The sequence below is a fragment of the Lepisma saccharinum genome, chromosome 18, assembly GCF_977018435.1.
Source record: "Lepisma saccharinum chromosome 18, izLepSacc3.1, whole genome shotgun sequence".
In the NCBI taxonomy this organism is placed as follows: domain Eukaryota; kingdom Metazoa; phylum Arthropoda; class Insecta; order Zygentoma; family Lepismatidae; genus Lepisma; species Lepisma saccharinum.
Genome location: NC_139246.1, coordinates 65,152,602 through 65,176,307, shown reverse-complemented (window position 1 = coordinate 65,176,307; position 23,706 = coordinate 65,152,602). Strand labels below are relative to the sequence as shown.

The 23,706-nt window shown below is 38.8% G+C and overlaps 1 protein-coding gene across 1 annotated transcript in view; it reads left to right on the top strand.

Annotated features, from left to right (window-relative positions):
• The first annotated feature begins 856 nt into the window (after positions 1-856).
• The window catches only part of LOC146002136 (uncharacterized), a 60,912-nt gene continuing 38,062 nt past the window's right edge, over positions 857-23,706 (top strand). Inside the window, exons 1-2 of the mRNA XM_083139856.1 lie at positions 857-954; positions 19,039-19,135. Coding sequence (XP_082995982.1) covers positions 904-954; positions 19,039-19,135 — 148 coding nt within the window. The 5' untranslated portion in view covers positions 857-903. The remainder of the gene's footprint in view (positions 955-19,038; positions 19,136-23,706) is intronic.

Sequence of the window (23,706 nt, the reverse complement as noted above, 5' to 3'; positions counted from 1 at the left end):
CATGGCCGAAAGTATAACGGTCTTTGTAACCTTGCAGTTTTTGTTATACGTACTTCTAAAACTACTTACGTACAATAAAGTACGTGATTTAAAATAACATTTTTCCATTGCTGGCGATTAGAGGCTCATGGGGGCAGTTGCCCACACTTTTTGCCACTTTTGCCCCCACACAATGCTAAACCTTATCTACCAACGGAGGTGTCCTTGCACCCCCTCCCCCAGTTTTGGCACCTTGCCCCCGCAGTTTTGGAACCCAATCGCCCGCACTGCATTAGTCTTAATAATAAAAGCAAGAACGAGACAATGATTGAAGTGACAAAATACAAAAATTACAATTAGAAACGACCGTTAATAAATAGTTTGTTAAATTTGTGATATATTCCAACACCACACTTCGAAGTTTATCTTTTATCGAAGATCTTACATGGTTGCTGCACGTCTATTAAAACTTACTGGTGCATAAACTTCTGAAATTGTGTATCGAACACTTGCAAAGTATTCACGAAGGAGTTGCAGAACAGCTCCTTTGTGGCTTCCGATAGTGTTTTGTTCAATACGGTATTTAGCATGAACTTGCAATGCCATAACCTTGCCACCAGAATTTTCCCCAATTTACCAACTTCTTTTATAGCCTCAGATTTTGATCTACATGGTTGGTTCGGGAAGGAAAGATTCTGCTGCTGAATTTGAAGGAGATGCACGCTCATTTATGTCACTGCGCATCCACGAAGGATACGTTGTTTGACGAAACAACCTTCCATTATCTTCAAGCTTGGCTGGTTTAACCTTCTGCGTTCATTACCTTCAAATCAGAAGCAGCTCTATATATATGAATATATATATAGTTACACCACATTTCCATCATATTTATAACTAACCTGCTGCTGTCTCCCTTATACGAAAATGATGAAAGGAGTTGTGCTTTTGTTGTGCTTGTGCGCTGCTGTTAAAACAGTGAGTAGCTCTTTATCTCTCTCTCTCTCTTTGTCTCTCTCTCTCTATTTCTCTCTCTGCATATATATATATATATATATATATATATATATATATATATATATATATATATATACATATACATATAAATATACATACACACACACACACACACACACATATATATATATATATATATATATATATATATATATATATACACACACACTTTCGCTCGCCGGTGTTACCTTCGGCCACTTCTTGGGTTCCTCCAGGCTCCTTATGTCTTTGAAAAAGTAGCATGTGTTATTGGAGGAAGGGAAACGAATAAGTACGGTCGGATATGTTCGGTTATTTGAAAAGTTTAGAACGCAACGTTATGTTTATACGTGCGCTAACATTGTACAAAAACTCAAAATATTATTGTATTTTTTCTTAATAATATATTGGGTAAATATTGCCCGTTTCAAAATAGCTCGATGTTTTACAGTAACAATTTCAATAGCGACACCAAATCTCAAAAGCAACATTTACTTCTTTTACATTTTTAACCACAATTGAAAAATAATTTGTTTTCCGTCATTCCCCTCAAATTGCTACCTTGCCTCTGTAATAAATTCTGACGCTCGTACTTTGAAATACGTAAAGTCTAGTATAATTCACTTACAGTAGTTTTCGAGATGAAAATAAAATTTATTTAAGTTCCGTAGCAACGTCCGTTTCCATGTTGAACACCAAGCACGGCAAACCCTCTAAATAATTGTTTGTTATTATACCTCTAAACATTTAATTACAACAACTACGATGTAAATATTATCGCATTGAGTTTAAAAATATATATATAATTGTATCTGGACTGAAACTCCTTATGTAGATGTCAGCCTTGTTTGAGGCACCTTTCCAAATCCAGGAGTTTATTCATCTGTGTGTGATATATGAAAAATAATGTAGCTTGACAATGAAGACATGAATAAAACAATGTGTGCTGCAAAAAATGCCCGTCGCAACGGGTTGCTAAGGACACGAAAAAGGACATTTTTCACCTTTAAATAAGGGCAAAGTGAGCGATTTTTAAATTTTCTCGGCCTTTTGGGACAATTTCATGGGGGGGAGGGGGGTTGTAATCGTTTCCTAACCCCAGCTGTAAACGTTTTCCTCTCTTGTCTGTATTTCCAAACATTGTCCCCTCAGCGTAGTTTGGCCCTCTTGTGAAAATCGCATCAAATATTTAACGAACCGGTCCGTTGACCAGCTCCTAGAAGTTGGCATCGTTCATTTCAAGTTACAAAAAACAGAAAGTATATTATTTTTATTGTAAATAATAATAATAATAATAACAGATATAAATTTCAGTTAGATATTATTCCAACCATGGGCGTTGCCAGAATTTTTTGCTGAAGCTCGGAAATGGAAAAACTTGAATAGTAGAAATAATAACAATAATAAAAATTGATAATAGTAAAATTGCTATTTTACAATTATATATATTAATAAAAATAAACAGATGAGTGAATATCTAGTACAAAGTTATTTCATACATTTTTTGTTCACATTTCACTCAGTGTACTAAAATTCATAGTTATTGTATTTGTTATTAACTTTTGCATACATCATTCGCGAAAAGGCTGTAAAAGGTAGGAGAGAATTGTACTCGTAAGGTTTATGTTGTGACCTCTCCCATAAAACTATATTTTTTGGAATATTGAAAACTGTGGAACCATTCACTTCTTGGTTTAAATGGTAGAACATGGAGATACAACTTGGTTCCTATATTTTCCTTTAATTTGATCTAATACACTTTCTACTGTCTCTATATTATGTTCAAATACTAACTAAATGATCTTTATTTCTACTATTAACAATAAAAATAACAAGCTTTCTTCTATCTTTTTACTTGAAATAAAAGATGCCAATTTCCGACTACCCTCCTTTCGATGCCCATGATTCCAACAGAATAATCAAAGTAAAAATTGCGCGAGATCGAAAAAGTTGAGTGTAAAATGGAGGAACCATATTTTTATTATTTAATACATGGAATAAGTGGTCCAAGTTTTCAAAATTCCCAAAATTAGATTTCTTATGTGACCAAAATTTACTCACAACTTATTTTTTTCTCGAACAAGGCGTGTGAATGTAAATAACAAATTATATTACTTTGTATTTCAGTACATTAACTGCTTTTGAAATGTAAAAAAAAAATAATAATAAACAAATAAATAGTTGCGCTACATATTCGCTCATGTGGTGGACCTAATAGAACAGCTTGCGCAAGGAAGGATGTAATAAAATTATTATAGAAAAAGGCTTTTATTTTATCAGTTTATAATAGTTATTGTTGTGTAATAACAATAATAACCATTATTATTATTATTTTTAATGTTTTAACTTTTATCAGAACCTGACCCCCTTCATCCGTACAAAGATTTCTGGCTACGCCCATGCCATGGTAATGCACTACAATGTACTAAAGAAGATCAGTATTTTTAGTAACTTGCACTTTTACATAGCTTTCACAGACCAATTCATTGTTCTTGTAGCTTATCATTCATGTGGCCTCGCCATGTAAATTGCACACAAACAAGTCCTCTTTTTTTTTTTTCATTCGTGCGTGCGTTGAGAAATATCATATTGGAGCATCTGGTAGCCTACTCATATTTGTGTATAATGGTGAAATCTTTACTTTCCATTGTGATATCCACAACGCTGACCAGCTATAAAATTCGGGCTGCTCTGCTCTTGTAACTCACAAGATGGAAACTTGTTTCGGCAACGAAAAATCTTATATGTAATGTTAACTCAGCAGAGAAAACTGTGGTCAAGCACTGATTTAGTAATTGCTTAGTGGTAACGACCATTTCCTGTCCAAGTAGTTACGTATCTTTTCCAATACATTATCTCATAGCAAACAAAGACACGTCCTAACACCAAATGCAGCCAACGTGAAGTGCAGACGACAGAACGAGCCGAACGACGACGTCACAACATGGCTCAGGTGTGTTTTGCGCTCAACGCTCGGCTCGAAAATTAGAAACTCGTCTTTTAACCTAAAAACGAACACACATGAACGTGGGAAATTGCAGGGGTTATTGGTGGATGTGGATTTGAAAAATGATCATTAAAAAAAGTAGTGGAAATGTCCATTCCTTGAGGATCCCACAGTTGGCCGTACCTCTGCCTACGCCCATTACTCTCTTATAATATTCGGTTTGTATGCCACTTATTGTGTTGTCCCCCCTTAACCCCACAGTTCTACTCCATAGTTTAATGTACCTAATATTATTGATTAATAGAGGTTTTGAATAACCGGGAAAAGCATTTGAGGTGCTGTATTTATTGTCCTTATGACTTGTTATATTGCAAATTTTGTTTTAGTTGCTCTTATGTGGTGTGCCCCTATGTATGTGAAGTTTTCAACCCGCTCGATTAAATCCCCCCCGTATGTCCATGTCTCCTGTCTGCTAAATATGTAGCCATTTTTGAAAGCAATGATTTTTGTTTTTTTAATGTATTTTATAGTTGATGCACTCCTCATATATGCTATCTATGCCCCTTTGTAGATAGACCCTTTACTGTCTCGGACAAGATGACTATGTCGTCTGCGTACATAAGGACTGGCATACTTTGCACTCCTATCATCTGTATGTGATCTGCAAGAAATATAATGTAGCTAGACAATTAAGAATTGAAGGAAACAATGCGTGCTGCAAAAAAATGCCTGTGGAAACGGTTGCTAAGGACGTGAAAAAGGACATTTTTCACCCTTAAAATAGGGCAAAGTGAGCGATTTTATAATTTTCTCGGTGTTTCGGACAATTTCATGCTGGGGTCGTAATCGGCTATTTTCTTCCACCGGGGCTTTCTTCATGGAGAACATTTATGTCAGTGAGTCAGTGGGATTGGATATATATTGGATATAATATACAGGGTGATTCAAAAGTCCCGATCCATTTTCAATAAAAAGAAAACAGATGTATTAATGGAAAAACAACACAAATCAATCTAATGCTTCCCTAGGATATGGAATCAATGTAATTCAACATGATCTCCCCCCATGTCTATGCACAATTCCCACCGCTCCACAGTTGATCGTAACACTAGTTGCAAAGTTTCTGGTGTAATGGTGTCCGCAGCAGCTCGAATTCGATTTTTCAATTCCGGGATACCCCCCTTATCTTCACCTGGTAAACCGTTGATTTGATGTAGCCCCAGGCAAAGAAATCAAGAGGGGTCAGATCAGGTGAACGGGGAGCCCATACCATAGACGAGCCTCGTCCAATCCACGAGTGATGAAATACTGCATTCAAGTGGTCCCGGACAATGTTGGCAAAGCGTAGGATTCTCCTTGCGGATGATTGGGATACACCAACCTCTCTGCTTAGTCTGCGTGTTGAGGCTCGAGAACTACGTTCAATTGCGTCCTGCATCCTGTGCACATTTTCTGCCGATATCGATGGTCTTCCTGAACGTCTTTCATCCAGTACAGATCCTGTTCCGAGAAATTTGTTCATAAAGATCCTGATATTTGCTCTGAACGGAGCAGTTTTGTGAAATTTCCGCCAAAACATTGCCTGCACCTCAGCATAGGTTAACCCTTTCATCCATACACACACTATGGCTATTCCCTCTTCTTTAGTAAGCATGGTTTATATTACACTACAGTCCCGTTTAACCGAATTTGATGGGACCGATGGTGCTTCGGTTGAACGAAAATTAGGTTAAACCGAAATAAAGATTTTTTATATACGTACGTACAGTTGGATCCCACACAATTTGACAAAAACTCAAAAAGACGCTCGCGTCAATTGGTGCAAACAAATGCTCAATAAATACAATCGTGGTGCTTCAAAAGACGTATATAAGATTGTAACAGGTGACGAATCATGGATATATGCATATGAGCCGGAACGTAAACAGCAGTCGACTGAATGGGTGTTTCAAGATGAACCCAATCCAACAAAAGTTGTTCGCGCTCGAAGCACGTCGAAACAAATGGTCGCCTGTTTTTTCGGGAAAACTGGTCATGTGGCAACTGTGCCTTTAGAGGAACGTAGAACGGTCAACTCTGAATGGTACACAACAATTTGTTTGCCAGAGGTCTTCGGTCAAATACGGAAAACAAACAAACGCCGTCGGATCATTCTTCATCAAGACAATGCCAGCTGTCATCTCGTCTAACAACCGACTTTATGAACTGTCAAAAAATCTAATTCATGGGTCATCTGCCGTACAGTCCTGATTTGTCACCCAATGACTTCTTCTTGTTCCCGAATGTCAAGAATAAATTGCGTGGACAACGATTTTCGTCGGCGGAAGACGCTGTTGATGCTTTCAAAAACCATATTATGGAGGTGTCTCAAGAAGATTGGAAAAACTGCTTTGACAAATGGTTCGAACGAATGCAAAAGTGTATTGACCATAAAGGAGAATACTTCGAAAAACAATAAAGCAGTTTTCAAAGCCAAATTCCTGTTTTTTCATTGTTAGGCTCAAAATATAAATAGTGACCCTCGTATCATTACATCTAAGCTGCTCGTCAAGTCAACCTTGCAGCAGGTTTTATGTATCAATCCGCGCGAGAACTGAGCTCAGAATCTTCCGTGCCAGTCTTTCCTCAACCGCCGAGCTGCTTACATCGCAGACACTGAGAAAATCCACAGTATTGCCAACCGCACAACACATCAAAACCCGCATGCATGTCAAGTGGAATGTATTTTTGCTTCTCTTTGTCTCCTGAAACATAAAATTTTAAAAGTACTTTCTGCGCATAGATTATTTAATAAATGTCATTACTTAATATAAATGCGAAATATCTTCGAAACATGAGAGCGTGTGTGTATATTTCGAGCACGCAAAAATAAAAATGAACAAAGATAAAAGTAAACAACGATAGGCCCTCTTGAATTTAATGACATTTTTTTTTTTTTTTTTGGTTTAGAAAGAAATACATTTATGAAAAACGTGGTTGCTTCGTCCGCAATACATCCGTTCCTGTAAGACACACGCAATTCAAGTTATACCACCAAAAAAGCATGATTTGTTATTGGTGATATATACAATCAGGTGCATTGTCTGTCGCTATTACTCTGGTTTCAATTTATGAATCACTTCACTAAACCAGGATTCAAATCTTGGTCTGTCCATTTCTTGCGGATAATCACCCTTCCCTTTCTTTGCGCGGAACATTAAATATGCAAACAAGGATAATGATATTTCATACATCAAGTACGGGCAGGAGCGCAGACTTCTCAAAATTATTGGGGGGGGGCCTCTGATCACTGAAATAAATTAATGAATGACTCACTCTCTCCCTTTTTTAAGTTTTGGCCTCAGTGTTCGGAATTTCGTAAAAACCCATTAATTCCTCAAAAATATTAAAATGTTCATTTACAGTTCGAATCAGAATGTCAATTGTTCACGGATGGATATGTCACAAGTTTCGTCAACCATAATAGCAAAATATTCCCGACTTTTAATATCTGGTACCATGGAGCGCAAAACATATCTCCCTTATATATCAATGATCTCGTTCTGAATGTCATGTGAGAGCCATTTGTAGCCCGAACGTCCCATCCACTCTCCTAGTTCATGCAAATCTTCTTTTGAAACTCTTTTTAGTAAAAATGTTAACAATACTCACAATCATATACTTAGTATAGAGTAATAAGTCATGTGTTTTGGTCATAGGCCCCCCCCCCCAAAGTTGATGGTCTAGAACATTTCAAATGTGTTTTTAAAGTTAAGTTCATGTGGCACAATTCAGAGTAAACTTTACAAGAGAAGGAAAATAATACATTAGATTCTCTTAAGCAAAATTATTTGGGGCTCTGCCCCCACATCGTTAACACTGGGGAGGCTCGACCCCCCCAAGCCCCATGGAATCGACGCCTATGAGTACGGGTGTTCTTTGAGTGTGTTCCTTCATCAATTTTTCATATCATCACTCATCTTCGCGATTAGCCAAAAGTATCAAAGAAAGCTAAGCAAAATAAATGAAATAAAAAAATGTTAAAAATAACTTTTTGCGAGGATGAAAGGTTCCGGTATTCTCAATTTTTTTGTGTGCGTCTCTTCGTTTTCGACATAAGAACTACTGAAAACATTGTGTTATGTTCATAAATAATCGTGCATCTTACACACATGCGCGCCCGCACACACACACACACACACACACACACATTTCTTTTGTTAAAAATGTCATTAATCAATTTTATTCTCAATTTGTGTGTGAGTGTCCATTCATCAATTTCATCATATCGTTACTCATCCCCAGCTTCGTAATTAGCCAAAAAGTGGCATAAAAGCGAAGTAAAGTAAAGTACATGTTAATTTTAAAAAGGAGCCTCATTCAAGCAAAATATTACCTTTGTTTCAAATTTGGTTCATTGAAGTTCTTCTACGCCACTCATACTCTCGTCTGAAGAATCGGATTCTGTATCGGATGCCGTGGAAATGACAAGAGGATTCACATACTCCTCATCAACCAAACAATCCATTTTCCACATTTTGTCTTCTTCCCCTACAATGTGCCGAACATAATGGTCCCACTTTTCAGGAGTAACCTGCTTCAGTCCATCCAAAAGCAACTGTTGCACGTCATTTATTTTGAAAGTTCTGTTATTAGCGGCAACATATCGCTTAACTTCACTCCACACCTTTTCTATTGGATTTAATTCAAAATGATACGGAGGTAAACGAAGAAGCACATGACCAGCTTCACGAGCAATTCTGTCCACTCTGTACTCATTAAACATAATTTTAACATTGTTCACAATTTGCAAAAGTTCTATTTTTAGCATGCACGATGTCCACGAAAACCTGTCTTTCATTTCTTGCGTCGTCTGATCTGCAGCTTTTGTTGACAGCCAATGTTGAATGTCAGATTTTTTCCATGACGTATTCGGCACATTCTCCACACGAACAGAATGATATGGTGCATTGTCTGCTACAATCACGCTATTTGGTTTTAATTTATGAACCACGTCACTAAACCATGATTCAAATCTTGGTCCGTCCATTTCTTGGTGATAATCACCCTCCCCTTTCTTCGCACGGAACAGTAAACAAGCGTCTTCGACAAAGCCTTCGTTGCTGCCAATGTGTGTAACAATAAGCCTCCCCCCCTTCCCAGTCGGCTGCTTTAATCCAGTGCTCAGCCCTTCAACGAAAGCCTGGCGGTGGTTTCGCACAGTGGAATCCTCCCACGCTTTATTCAAAGTGTGTCCCGCGTTGACCCATGTCTCGTCCAAATAATAAATATGTTTCTTTTCGCGGCGGTACCTTTTTATAGCGCGGAGATACTTGTGTCGCCAAACAACAATATCTTCCCTCTCCAGCAACACAGACGATCGTTTCCTCCTCCTAAACTCAAAACCCAAATCATTCAACACCCGACACACAGTTCGAGCACTCATCGGCGGTAAATCATTCTCACTTCTTATTGCCTGCGCCAGTTTTTTTGAAGTTGGAAGTTCATTGCGAAGGTAAAACTCGTGTACTTTCTGGCGAATAAGTCGCTTGGAGAAATCATCCAACACCACCATTCTTGAACGATTTCCTTTAGCAAGGGGCCTCTTCTTGCCTGGTGTTTCCATATTACCCGTTGACAAAAAAACACTCTTCGCCGCGTAAATGGAACGTTCACCGACACCTGTCAACACCGACGTCATGCTCATCACCTCACGTCCTGTTTTATCCGGATATTGTTGCCTTAAGGATGAATATACATTTAAAACAACTTGTTTGGCTTGACTTTGGAGAGCTTTCCCTCTTGAATGCTGCCTAAAATAACATTCGGGCGAAACCGCGCGCTCAACAGGAGACCTCGATTCAGCCATTCTCGTTGCTGTGCAGCTCGATTAGCAATGAATCACAATAAATGTAGGGTTAAAATAGTACGGTCTGCAACACTGGTGCCAGACGCATTGGCGATTCCACGCGTACTCCAACCGTCTTCAAGTCCACCGCGACTCGCTCTTGAGTTTAAGTGCTCATTCACCACTACCAAAAGGCTAGTTGGCGATCTGTGGTTCCAAGTTCGTCTGCTCAATGATTGCAACCGATCAGGTACATATCTGCTAATGGATGTATTATTTTGTCTGTATATTACAAATTAAATAACTGTTTTCTTGCAAGTATGCAGTTGTGTCGGAATAGAACCCGTCTCAGTGGAACTATATTCTTGCGCGCACGTTTGGATCTACATATGCGAAACCTGCTGCAAGGTTGACTGGACGCTTATATATCATCGCTTATATGTAAGGTGAAGCTCATATGTTTTTCCTTGGTTATTTTCTTGGTTATCATGTAAGTATTAACCTCACCTGTCAGGTTACTACTTTATACATCTTTTTCATATCTAATCTTATATTAATTTTTATATTACTGTAACACATATTATCATATTATCATAGTATTGTACCTTATGAATTCTGCTGATTCCTTTTTTTTATGTACCAAACAGTGTTAAAATACAAGACAGCGTAAGGGAGCATTTGCCTGTAGTGTCATGTCTTTAAATAAATAAATTAAATTGATGAATGGACACTCACAAACATCCATGTCCAAGCCGGGATTCGAACCCAGGACCAACATTATTATTACTATTATTACTATTAGTTACTATTAGTAGTATCAAATACGTTATTATCCTCGTAAATTATGCAAAAAGGGGCAGAAGTTTGTGCTAAATCATTTGTGTTCGAACAAATGAATTGAATTTTTTTAACACATTCAATTTAACACAAATAACGGAAAACAAGCACATAAAATATTTTCGAAAGACAGGAAATTATTATAAATGCATTCCAAATATAATTATTTTATACATTAACGTAACTTTCATGCACGATATATGTTTCACATATATGCAGCGTGGAGTGACATGGACACTAAATTGTGTACGTATTCAAAGTCTCTTTAATAAATATTATATACAGCATATATTATTTAAATAAATTACACAACAAATTCAACTATCTCACAATAAACCAACAGCAAAAATAACATAAATTGTCTCTCAAATGTGCACACTCCCTTTCCTCAAAACAATTGTTCATGCATTTAAAACAAAATAAATGAAGACAAGTCTTATTTCTCAGATTGGTGATTTACAATGCATTACAGAGAACAAACATAAATTGTGAGCGAAGCGAGGAAGAAAATTTTTGGATTTAATTTTTTTGCAGTCTGAAATCAATATTAATTGAAAAGGGCGCAAATAATTTCACGGAACGCCATGGCATTAGTCTATATCATTTACAACATTTGTGCCTCCCCGATTGTGTAGTGGTAACATAGTCGTCGCCTTGTGATCAAGGGGTCCCGGGTTCCATACCCGATGGAGGCACATGGTGGCTCGGAACCCACTTTAAGCTATAGACCCAGTCTCAATTAGCGTTTCTCTGCATAAAGTAGACTTAAAAAACACAATCAATCAATCATTTTGACAACTTTTTTTTCGTTTAGATCGTTCGGCCCCCTTAGCTGTCTCCTCCCGCCGTGCCCTAACTACGGTACTGAACTTGATAAGACTAAGAAAAGCAGTCATTTCGAGCGAAGCAAGCAAGAAAATTTTACGGAAAGTATTTTTATTTGCATAAAATTTGAAGTTCTGGGCGGTAATTGCCCCCTGCAGATATGCTTGGCCGTTGATGTTTGCCTCCCTTGCCCTCCTAGAACTCATCTCCGACCAAGGTTGGGGGGGGGCAATGCCCTCCCTGCCCTCCTGTGGATGCCCCACTGTGTATTTCAGCGTGTAGACATAAATAAAATGCCTACAAGAATACGTAGTCATTTACCTCAAGAACTCCCGCGTAAAACACTGTCGCGCAAGAGTAACGGCTTTTTTTTTAGCGATTCGGTTAACCCGGAAACTCGGTTAATCGGGATTCGGTTAAACGGGACTGTAGTGTACCTGCAAAAATTAAACAATCAACTTCATGGAAATGGATCGGGACTTTTGACTCACCGTACACACACACACACACACACACACACACACACACACTATATATATATATATAGTTATATTAATCTAAATTTACATTTTTCATCTAATTTTCGTAAACTTGTCAGGTCACAAATACAAAATGTAATGAAAATATTCGACAGTGAATTATCTACTAATTGACTTGGTTACGTAGACCTTACTCAAATGCATGGCCCTTGTAATCAAGGGTGTGCCAGTTCGGCATTTGGTATAGTGTATATATATCCAATCCCGATTAGTATTTTTGTGCACAAAGTATTTTTCAGTATTTCTATCAGATAAACGCTTGCCTACCTTACGTTTACTGCTGCTTCTGTGTTAACCACTAATATTTATTCCATTGTTACTTGTCATGAGCTTAATTATCCAAATGTATCCTCAGGGGGGCGGGGAGGGGGAGATAATGGTGCAGCTGTACCATCATTTTTTTATATAGGATTTGTTTCCTTGAAATTCAAGACGTATTTATTTTTTTAAATATATGTAAAACTGGCACATACTGTAATTCGTGAGATGAAGTGGGGGAGGAAGAATTCAGATATAGACATTTCCTTAGTAATTCATTTGCTTTAGCTGCTTCCAAGTTACTTTTGCTCTGAGGTGCACCTTTTTAATCCTTTAGATAAAGAAAAGTAAGAATTGAGGGTGGGGATGAAGTAAGGTGTTCAGTAAAGTTTCAAAAAGTGGCTTTCCGTATAAAGTAGTAGAAGACCCACTGTCGTAATTAAATACTTATGGAACTATGACATGATCTTGAGGGATGGGTATGGGGGAGGGGGATATGCACCCCTGTAATTACCTGAGTGTGCTGTGTGACACTGTTTATTTGGTTTGTTGGCCTTGTGTCAGGCGAATAGAGGAAGTACATTTTTCGAAACAACGCTAGTTGTCAGTTTGTTTGTGCTTGTGAAAATTTGAGGTAAGTATTTTTACATGAAATAATAAAAGTAATTTAATTTTGTAAATAAAGTATTATCTCACACTGTTAGAAAATAGCCTCGTGTGATGGTGAAAATGCAAAAATAGGGCCTAACGAATTGCCCAAGTACATGAGTATTTAGGGGTTCGATACCCGGTGGAAGCACATATTGGTTCGGATCCCACTTGAAACTGTATGTCCAGTACCGATTAGCCTTACTGTACATAAAGTCGACTTAAGACAGCAACTCCACCAACCAATCAACCAACCATGAATATTTAGGTCTGTTGAATATATGTATATTATTGCTCGGTCAGCTGGCAGGCAACATGATTTCGCTAGGTAAGTAAGTCTCCTTCACACAACAAAATACATCTGGACAGTGCCGCAGCGGAGTTTTATGTGCCCCCTCCAGCAATAAAAGAATAACGGGGCACCTCTCATTGAAGAAAATATCGAGAATACTATAATGTATTTACCACGGAAAATGCCAGAGGGGTGGACGAATATACTCTTCATACGTTCTTTAAAATAACAAATTGGTTACATAAATTCATACAAAGATATTAAAAAAATTAATACCTTGGGGAATTGTTTAAAGTATAGTGAACATTCATCTTTGAACTTTGAGGTGGATGGGGCTTTAGCTCCAAGCATCCCCCTTTGGCTGCGCCAGTCCAAAATGCAACAGAAAAATTGCTCATATTCGCTCATTGATTGAGTTGGTTTTTAAGTCCACTTTATGCACAGTAAGGCTGATTGGGACTGAACCTACAGTGTAAAGTGGGATCCGAACCACTATGAGTTTCCACCGGTTATCGAACCCGGGACCCCTTGATTTCAATGCGACGACGCTACCACTGCGCAACTTACCACTTCAGTTTTGTTTATTGAATTGGACTTCTAGGTTGTCGGTTGTTCTAGGTTCTAGGTCAGTTCAAATCTACTAGAGGGTTATTCCACATCAAATCAACGCAAAAAACTAAGATTTTGTTATTCAGCATTTCCGATTTCGATGAAATTTGATATTCACACTTCCCTTATGGTTAAAAGAAACCTCCTAAAATGTTTTCACTCTATCACAAACAGTTTTTAATTTTACAGCACTTCTGCCCTGAAGATGAGAGTGACGTTAGCTCTCCAAAGCTTGGAATGATTTCCACAACCTGTTGTGAAACCTACATAATATCGGATATCTGATATTTGGCAGGTCTCACTATCCGATATTAGGCCGAACGCTGCCTCGTGGGAAAGATAATGTTAATATCAAGCAATGGCATTTACCGGAACAGGACTAGCATATCAACATACTCTATTATTATATCTTTCTATGAAATATAAGTAAGCTTTAGTTTCCCCTTACCTTCAATGTGAAAACCTATGATGATGAAATGCTTCCAAAAACTCAGAATCTGAAAATTTCTGTTTTCGTCGATCGTGAACGCGCAGCGTGCTCAACAGCGTTCCCACTCACAATGAAGTATTGGAGGCAATCGACGAACGAAGTTCAGTGGATTGTTGCAGATGGCAGCACCCACGAGCCGAGAGATAATGGTATCCGATATTAGGCAGGTATCCGATACAAATATCACACTCCAAAATTTTAATTGTATCTCTTCTTTCTCACTGAATGAATAGCAATCAGTGTGGGCGCAGGATGCGGCCTTTTTTTGGGCTTGTTCCGCAACACTCCACCCTTACCGGGCCGCTTCTGGCAGGAAAAACCCAAATAAACAACTAAATAGGCTCGTTAGTCCTGGGTTCCCATCCCGTTCCTCACCAGAGCGCTCGGAACCAAAGAATCAAACACAGGCAAGAACTTACTGAATTAATGTTGCAGGGGATCGCTGAAAACTCGCAGAAATGGGCTTTATACATTTATTTACAATTCAACAAACAAGGCTCGGATTCTTCCAATAATTCTCTAATTTACATTATTTGCATTCCTCTAACTTGAGCCCACGGCAGAACTGCCTCGGGATGCTCTTTCTCGTGAGAGTCCACTGGAGACCGAAGATCACTCTCCCTTCTGCTATCCAGTTCATCAACACACTCTCCTTCCGTCCTCTGTCAGAGACCATATTTATACTTCCTCCCGCGTCGCACGGGGGAGGGCTGAAAGTTCAAACCTTATTGGCTCTTTTAAACTACACAGAACCATGGAAGAAACCAAGCATACAAAATCATACACAATCACACACAAAAAACAAAAAAAAAATACTGTTTGTAACAGGCTCCCTGCTCTGGTATGCCAGACTGGGGTTCAGGACTTGTGAGTTTGATGAAGAAAATAATCTTGTATATCAAACCGCTCTGCAATGCCGGAGCGGAATCCACTGCGACTCCGAGATTATGCATGCCTGTCTCACGACCCGGGAAACGTTATCGAGAATGTTATTGAAGATGTTCTTCATATGGATTTTTCATAAATAATAGAATTATCTCGGCTCTTAAAACAGTAGAATTTATTAATGATAGGATATCATATGCAGTTTTACAGGGTAGGTGGTGTAAAATTATTTTAATAAACATACATGCACCAACGGAAGATAAAGATGATAATACTAAAGATGATTTTTATACAGAGTTAGAACAGGTCTTTGATAAATTTTCTCAGTATGATATGAAAATTCTGTTAGGTGACTGTGATGCACAGATTGGCAAAGAAGAGACATTTAAACCCACAATTGGTAAAGAAAGTCTTCATGAATTAAGTAATGATAATGGTATAAGATTGATTACTTTTGCAACCTCAAAGAATTTAATTGTGAAAAGTACCACATTTAAACATAAAGATATCCATAAATATACCTGGTCTTCTCCAGATGGTAAAACTCATAATCAGATAGATCATATTCTCATTGATAAGAGAAGGCATACTAGTATAATTGACGTTCGTACACATAGAGGTGCTGACTGTGCCAGTGACCATTATTTAGTAATTGCTAAATTAAGAGAAAGACTCTCAGTGATAAATCATAAGCAACAAAATCTAAAAGTTCTAAAATTTGATACAGGAAAGTTTACTGATGAAAGAATTAAGAAAGATTACCAAATTAAACTGTCAAATAGATTTGATGTTTTACAGGATTTAAATGATGATGAAAATATAAATGAAACAGACGTAAATAAGAATTGATAGCACATACGTAATGCAATAGAATCAGCAGCTAAAGAAAGTATAGGATACCATAAACCGAGAAAAAGTAAGCCATGGTTTGATAATGAATGTCATAATCTAATAGAAATAAGAAATCAGGCTAGACTTAGGTGGTTAAATAACTCTGATGATACAAATCTAAACAATTATAATAGAATAAAGCGAGAAGTTAACCACACGTTTAGAAGTAAAAAAAGAGATTACTTGAAAAGCAAAATTAACGAAATTGAAATAAACAACAAAAATAAAAATATCAGAGATTTATATAAAGGTGTAAATGAGTTTAGAAAGGGGTGGCAACCTAAAGTAAACTTGATAAAAGATAAAGACGGTGATTTTCTAGCTGACCCAAGCAATATTCTAAATAGATGGAAGAACTACTTTAATGACCTTTTAAATGTCCATGTAGGAGATAAATCAGAAGTAAATGAAGTACACACAGCAGAACCTTTAGTTCCAGAACCTAACTTGACTGAAGTTAAAGATGCTATTAAAAGGCTAAATAATAACAAAGCACCTGGCATTGATTTAATACCAGCTGAGTTAATTAAATATGGTGGAAATTCATTAATATGTCAAATTCATAAATTAATTTGTTTAATATGGAATAAAGAAGAAATCCCTCAACAGTGGAAAGAATCCATAATTGTTCCTGTGTTTATAAAAGGTGATAAAATGAACTGCAATAATTACCGTGGAATTTCTCTACTCTCAACAACATATAAAATATTATCTAACATTCTTTTAACAAGACTAACCCCATATGGTAATGAAATTTTAGGTGATTATCAATGTGGATTTAAACGCAACAGATCAACTACAGATCAAATTTTTCACATCAGACAGACACTTGAAAAAAAGGGGGAATATAATCAAAATGTCCATCAGCTATTCATTGATTTCAAAAAAGCATATGATTCTGTCAAAAGAGATAAATTATATAATATATTAGTAGAGTTTGGAATACCTAAGAAGCTTGTTAATATTATAAAAATATGCACCAGTGAAACAGAAAGTAAAATTCGAGTGGGTATTAATATGTCTGACAAATTTACAATTCATGATGGGTTAAAACAAGGAGATGCATTATCTCCATTGCTCTTTAATTTTGCCTTAGAATATGCTGTTAGGAAGGTAAAAGAAACTAAAGAAGGACTAAAATTAAATGGTGTGACTCTGTTGTTAGCATATGCAGATGATGTAGACTTACTGGGGGATGATGTGAATACAATTAAGAATAATGCTAAAATATTTTTCAAAACTGCTAAAGAGATAGGTTTGGAAGTTAACAAAGAGAAAACTAAATATATGTTTACAGGCCAAAACCAAGTGTTAGGTAATAATCAAAATCTAATTATTGATAACAAATCGTTTGAAACAGTTTCCAAATTCAAATACTTAGGAGTAATATTAACAAATGAAAATTATATTAAAGAGGAAATAAAAGTAGGCTTAATTCAGGAAATGCATGTTACTTCTCTCTTCGTAAACTTTTGTCTTCTCGTTTAATATCTAAGAAACTAAAAGTTAAAATATACAAAACAGTAATATTGCCTGTAGTATTATATGGGTGTGAAACTTGGTCCCTTACATTGAAAGAGGAACATAAATTGAGAGTATTTGAAAATAAGATCCTTAGGAAAATCTTTGGACCTAAAAGGGATGAGGAGACAGGTGAGTGGAGAAGGTTACATAATTTAGAAGTACATAATTTGTATTCATGTCCAGACATTATTAGAATAATTAAATCAAGAAGACTTAGATGGGCAGGTCATGTGGCACGAATGGGAGAGGAAAGAGGAGTTTACAGGATTGTTGTTGGGAAACCTGATGGTAAGAGACCAGTAGGAAGGCCAAGACGAAGATGGAGGGACAACGTCGAGATGGACCTAAGGCAAATCGGTAGGGATGGAAAAGAGTATATAGATCTTGCTCAAGATAGGGACAGATGGAAGGCCTGTGTTGCTGCAGCCATGAACCTTCGGGTTTAAGAAGGCTAGAGAGTTAGTTAGTTAGTCTTCATGATGTTGTTAAAAATAATATTATTAATATTGTTAATACTGTCCTACCATGTAAACATAAGAGTCGAAATTAGAAACAGTATAATAATGGAAAATGTTATATTCACACTATTCACAATTGATTTAGAAAAAAAACAATGTGTACATGTAATGTAATGTCACTCACGAGGTTCATGTCCTCTGTTCTGGATCCCAGAGCAGAAATAATATCACATAAAGTATTGTATACATCAATTATATCATGTATATATTCCTTGTATAGCATTACAATTTATTATTATACCTATTTTAAAATGCAATCAAATAGTAATAAATAGAGGAAATAAAGTCGGGGGAACCGTCAAATTCGGAGCAACTGACGTCCTGGTATATTTTTAGGAACCAGGACAATAAGACCATACCCTCGAATGTAGGCGGGAGGAGGCGGGCTTACTTCGGGGGTTCCCCCCTTATTACATGTATTGAATAGCTGTAATACGTGTATATCTGTTGCTTATAGTTGATAATTGTCCAAATTATATGATAATGCAAATTCAATATGTAATGTAATGTAATAATGTAATAAAGGGAATTATTATTATTATATGTCACTAAAATATTACTTTTCCACTCTGCCCATAAAAATTGATATTTTCAAACCCTTCATGTACTGCACATGATTTCTTTCTGTTTGTCAAAAACTACATCTTATCATAGCAAAAATTGCAAAACTGCGAATTATGACACAGCGATAACATGTGTAGGTCTATCCCTTCCAGCAAAAAAAAAAAAAATGGCATTTTTCGAAAATTTCGCTACGTCTTGAGCGAATAATTCATTTCAAGAATTTCCTGTACGGAACAAACTGGCAACTGAAAGTACGTATTAACATTATTCCAATAGATGATGCTTCAAAATGAAGACAACACTTTGAGAATATCTGGCCGAATTTTCATGTTATAAGCGATCAAACTTTTCAAACTTTTTTAAACACTTTATATGTAACAACACAAAATTGAACTTGTTCGTTTCTTCGCAGGAAGAGAAGAGAAAATGCGTACTTTCCAAAGATCACTGGGCAACTGAAAAATCCACGGAAGCAGAGAATTGTAAGAAGCAGTTCCCGGTTAACAAGGGTAAAGTATGAAGTTTTAAATAATCAACGGTCCTGTAAGAGCCAGAAGGAATATTGACTTAATGTAGACGTTTTTTCAAGCTTGTATTGTTTCTTTCTTTATTCGAGCCATTTAAATGAATGCATAAGTAGTGTAGTGTCCCCGGTTCTGCGCCCGAAAGTGGAGCTCGGTGGAGCTCGGTGGAGCTCGCCAAACCTCAAAAACTCACTTTCTCTCCATGTTCCGCGCCTTATTTATTGCGCTGACGATGTTTCACAGCGTAGAAAACAGCACCAAAACATCAAAAACTCACTTTGATTTTTTGGAGCTCACCAAAACCTCAAAAACTTATTTTATTAATTGAGGTTCACCAAACCTAAAAAAACTTATTTTCTCTCTATGTTCAGCGCCTGATTTATTGCGCTGACACAACGTGATGAGTAAATAATGCAGTTTTTTATTCTTGAAGGATGAATGCACCTTATCGTAATTTTCCAAGTCTTGGTCAAATGTTTGTATATCGTGACCTTTGTAAACCTCTCTCTCGGGAACGATGTGCCACACACACGCGCGTGCACGCCTATATTGTGACGCAAACAAACAAACAAATAATATTTTTTTTAAGATTCCTGGCCCCCTAACCCCACTTCCGGTCGCCATTTTGGATTTCCGAACATAGGTTCTATTCATACTTTTTCTCACATATAGGCGTACGTGATGAATCCGCAAACAGATTTTTCCTAAGTCTTGCCGTTTCCAAGATAACCCCACTTCCGGTCGCCATTTTGGATTTCCGATCATAGCTTCTATTCATACTTTTTCTCACGTATAGGTGTACCTGATGAATCACCAAACAGATTTTTCCTAAGTCTTACCGTTTCCAAGATAACCCCACTTCCGGTCGCCATTTTGGATTTCCGAACATAGGTTCTATTCATATTTTACTTACATATAGGCGTATGTGACGAATCCGCAAACAGATTTTTTCTAAGTCTTACCGTTTCAAAGATAACCCCACTTCCGGTCGCCATTTTGGATTTCCGAGCATAGGTTCTATTCATATTTTACTTACATATAGGCGTACATGACGAATCCGCAAACAGATTTTTCCTAAGTCTCACCGTTTCCAAGATAACTAGTAGTGTAGTGTCCCCGGTTCAACGCCTTCTTTTGGGGCTCGGTGGGGCTCGCAGTGTTACCAACTCCTCACTTGAAAAAATCACCAAGGTTTTTGTTTTTGGGTCTAACCTAACCTAAAGCAAGGAGCTGGCAACCTTGCTTGAGGTATTTTCTCGCAGTGTTGCCAACTCCTCACTCGAAAAAATCACCAAGGTTTTTTTTCTTGGTCTAACCTAACCTAAAGCAAGGAGCTGGCAATCTTGCTTGAGGCTTGCCTTAAAGTGCATAAAGCAAGGTTGCCAACCTATTGGTACTTTTGCCATAGCCTTTTACAAGAAAAAAAAGAGAGAGGGAAGAGTTAAACAACCGACAGCTTACCCACAGCCTTTTTTACTCTAACCTAACCTAAAGCAAGGAGCTGACAACTTTGCTTGTGCAATCAACACCCGGTTGACCGCCCTCAAGTAAAAATCAACGTTGCCAAGTCCTCACTCGAAAAAAAAATCACCAAGATTTTTTTTGGTCTAACCTAACCTAAAGCAAGGAGCTGGCAATTTTGCCTGAGGCTTGCCTTACAGCGCATAAAGCAATTTTTGCCAACCTACATATACTAAACAAGGAGAGCCGACACTGCTGTAAAAGAGAGAGAGATGGGTAGATGGCAAGTGTGTTGGCAATTTACTTACAACTAAAAAAAAAAAATAGAGATGCCAACGTTGGTGTAAGATGAAGAGAGAGAGAGAGAGATTTATGGCTGGCAACAGTAACGAGCGAATGCGCCATATCGTAATTTTCCAACTCCCCGGGGGCCAATGTTTGTATATCGCAACCTTTGTAAACCTCTCTCTCTCGGTGGAACGACGTGCCGCGCACACACACACGCGCACGCACGCACACATACACACGCGCATGTGCGCACATATGTATTGTAACACAAACAAACAAACAAATAATAATTGTTGTTTTTAGGAGGCCTGGCCCCTATAACCTCGCCAGGGTGCGTGGTGCCCAACCAAAAATGTAAAAGTTTTCTAATGGCTGCGGTTATAGATTACCGCACCTCTGTAGAGTTTCACGTGTTTTTTTTTTTCTCAAACTATTAAAGCACATATTTGAGGAAAACAACGCCACCCATATATAAATAAACCCTCAAACTAACACTAATTGGAATTAGCCTACAAAATTTTTCTCGTAAGGCATTTTTTGTAAACACTCTACCACCAACAGATCACATATAAATAAACATACCCCCCAAAAAAATGCGCTCCATGAAAAGTTGCCCTGTGTGCAAAATAAGCATATCAAGCCAACATTTTGCAAGACATTGTCGCACCTGCGTGCCAGGCAGGCATTTGGCTGCCACCGAATTATGTTCTGGATGCAATAAACACATCACAATTGCGTATGCCAAAAAACATAAGCTTACTTGTTTAAGCAAAAGTACATCTGGGGCTCAACCGTCGACCAGCTCAACCAAGAGGAAGGCAGAAGCAGCCTCCATCAATACACCACTCGCCAAACGCGTCAAGCCTGCGATAAAAGCAGACCAGTCTGCTTTCCAGCGTTCGTTAGAGGATTTTCCTTTTATTTCGGAGGGCTCATGCGACGTGCGTAGCTTTTTGGAGAACGTGCAAGCACAAATTATTTCCGTCCTCGGCGATGCGCTTGCAACGCACTCCACTAAATTCTACGCATCGCTATGTTGCTGGTACAAGAAGCCGTCTGATGAAATTTACAGCTTCTGCCACAACACCAAGGCGAAGACGTTGCATCTGGCGGATGTCGAAAACCTAGAGGTAATCTACAACAAGTTTGTCGAGGAGCTGCTGGCAAAGCAAGAGGAGCATGAAGCTAAGGGTTCGGGGGGTTCGCTGTGCGACGAGCCTCACGAACTGCGCATCAAACTTTCCAAGTTTATGCCTCTCTCCGCCTCCAGCTACGTCCCCTTACCAGAAGCGATTGAGGATAAAAAGGCCATCCTGAATATTCAGAACAGTGACGCCAAGTGCTTCATATGGTGTGTGCTTGCAGCGTTACACCCCGTCCACCAGAAAAACCACCCATACCGAGTTAACCACTACATGCAGTACGAGTTAGAGCTGGAAGATGCGATGGCTGGGATTGACTACCCGGTGGAGGTCTCGGACATTCGCAAGTTCGAGGCCCGTACACGCAACCCTCGGTTGGCCATCAACGTTTATGGCCTCACCGACGAAAATGTGGTGTACCCCATCCGGGTGAGCGACGTAGACGACGGTGCGCAGGAAATTCATCTTCTGCTCATCAAGGATGAGACCCACCACCATTACACCCTCATCCGTTCCCTCTCTCGGCTTGTTTCGAGCCAGCTGAGCAGTGATAGTCACCACATAGAAGTTTGTCCCAGGTGCTTGTCTATATTTCGTAATCGAGAACGGCAGGATTACCAGCGCATCAGAGGTCCCAACATCGCTGCCGAAAAGCTCGCTAACCACAAGCTCTACTGCAATGCCAACGAGCCTGGGGTGGCAGACTTGCCCGAACCTGGCGCCGTAGAGTGTTTTCGCATGCACGGTGCCATGGTGGAGCACCCCGCTATTATCATCGCGGATTTCGAGGCTTTTCTCAAACCCCTGTCCACTTGCGATCCCGATCCAGAAGTTTCTTCCACCACCCCTTACCAACTCCACGAGGCATCCAGTTTCGCATATGTTGTGGTGCGACGAGATCAACACATCGACCCCGAGCCCTATGTGTACCGTGGTCCCGACGCAGCCAAACACTTTCTTGAGAGGATGGTTGTCGAGGCCATCGAGATAGGGAAGGTGCTGTTGACCCCCAAGTCTATGCTCCCACTGTCCCCCGACGATCAACATAGACACGAGGAGGCTACTACCTGTCCTGTGTGCACCTGCGAGTTTAGCATCAACAATCGTAAAGTCCATCACCACGATCACTTTAACGGTAGGTATGTTGGTCCTTGGTGCGACAACTGCAATCGCTTGGCCCGGGACCCGCGCTTCATCCCTGTATTTTTTCACAATGGCTCGGGGTACGATTTTCACCACCTGATCAAGCATCTTGGATACGACAATGCAAGAATCAATGTCCTGCCACAAAACGAGGAGCGTTATATTAGCGTCAGCAAGTGGGTGCCGATCCCCAACTCAAAAAGCAGGAGCATCGAGCTTCGCTTCCTCGACTCCCTGAGGTTCCTCTCGGCTAGCCTCGATGCCCTTGCAGGGAAGCTGAGCAATGAACAAATGCTCATTACCTCTGCGAATTTTCCAAACTTGGACGCCAGTCTCTTCAGGCGTAAAGGGGTCTACCCCTACGAATACGTCACCGACTCTACCAAGTTTGCGGAGACGTCGCTTCCTCCTCGAGCAAACTTCTATAGCAAGCTGCGAGGCTCGGGCATCTCTGAGGATGACTATAACCATGCTCAGTCCATGTGGCGCGAGCTGGATTGCCAAAATCTCGGGGACTACCAC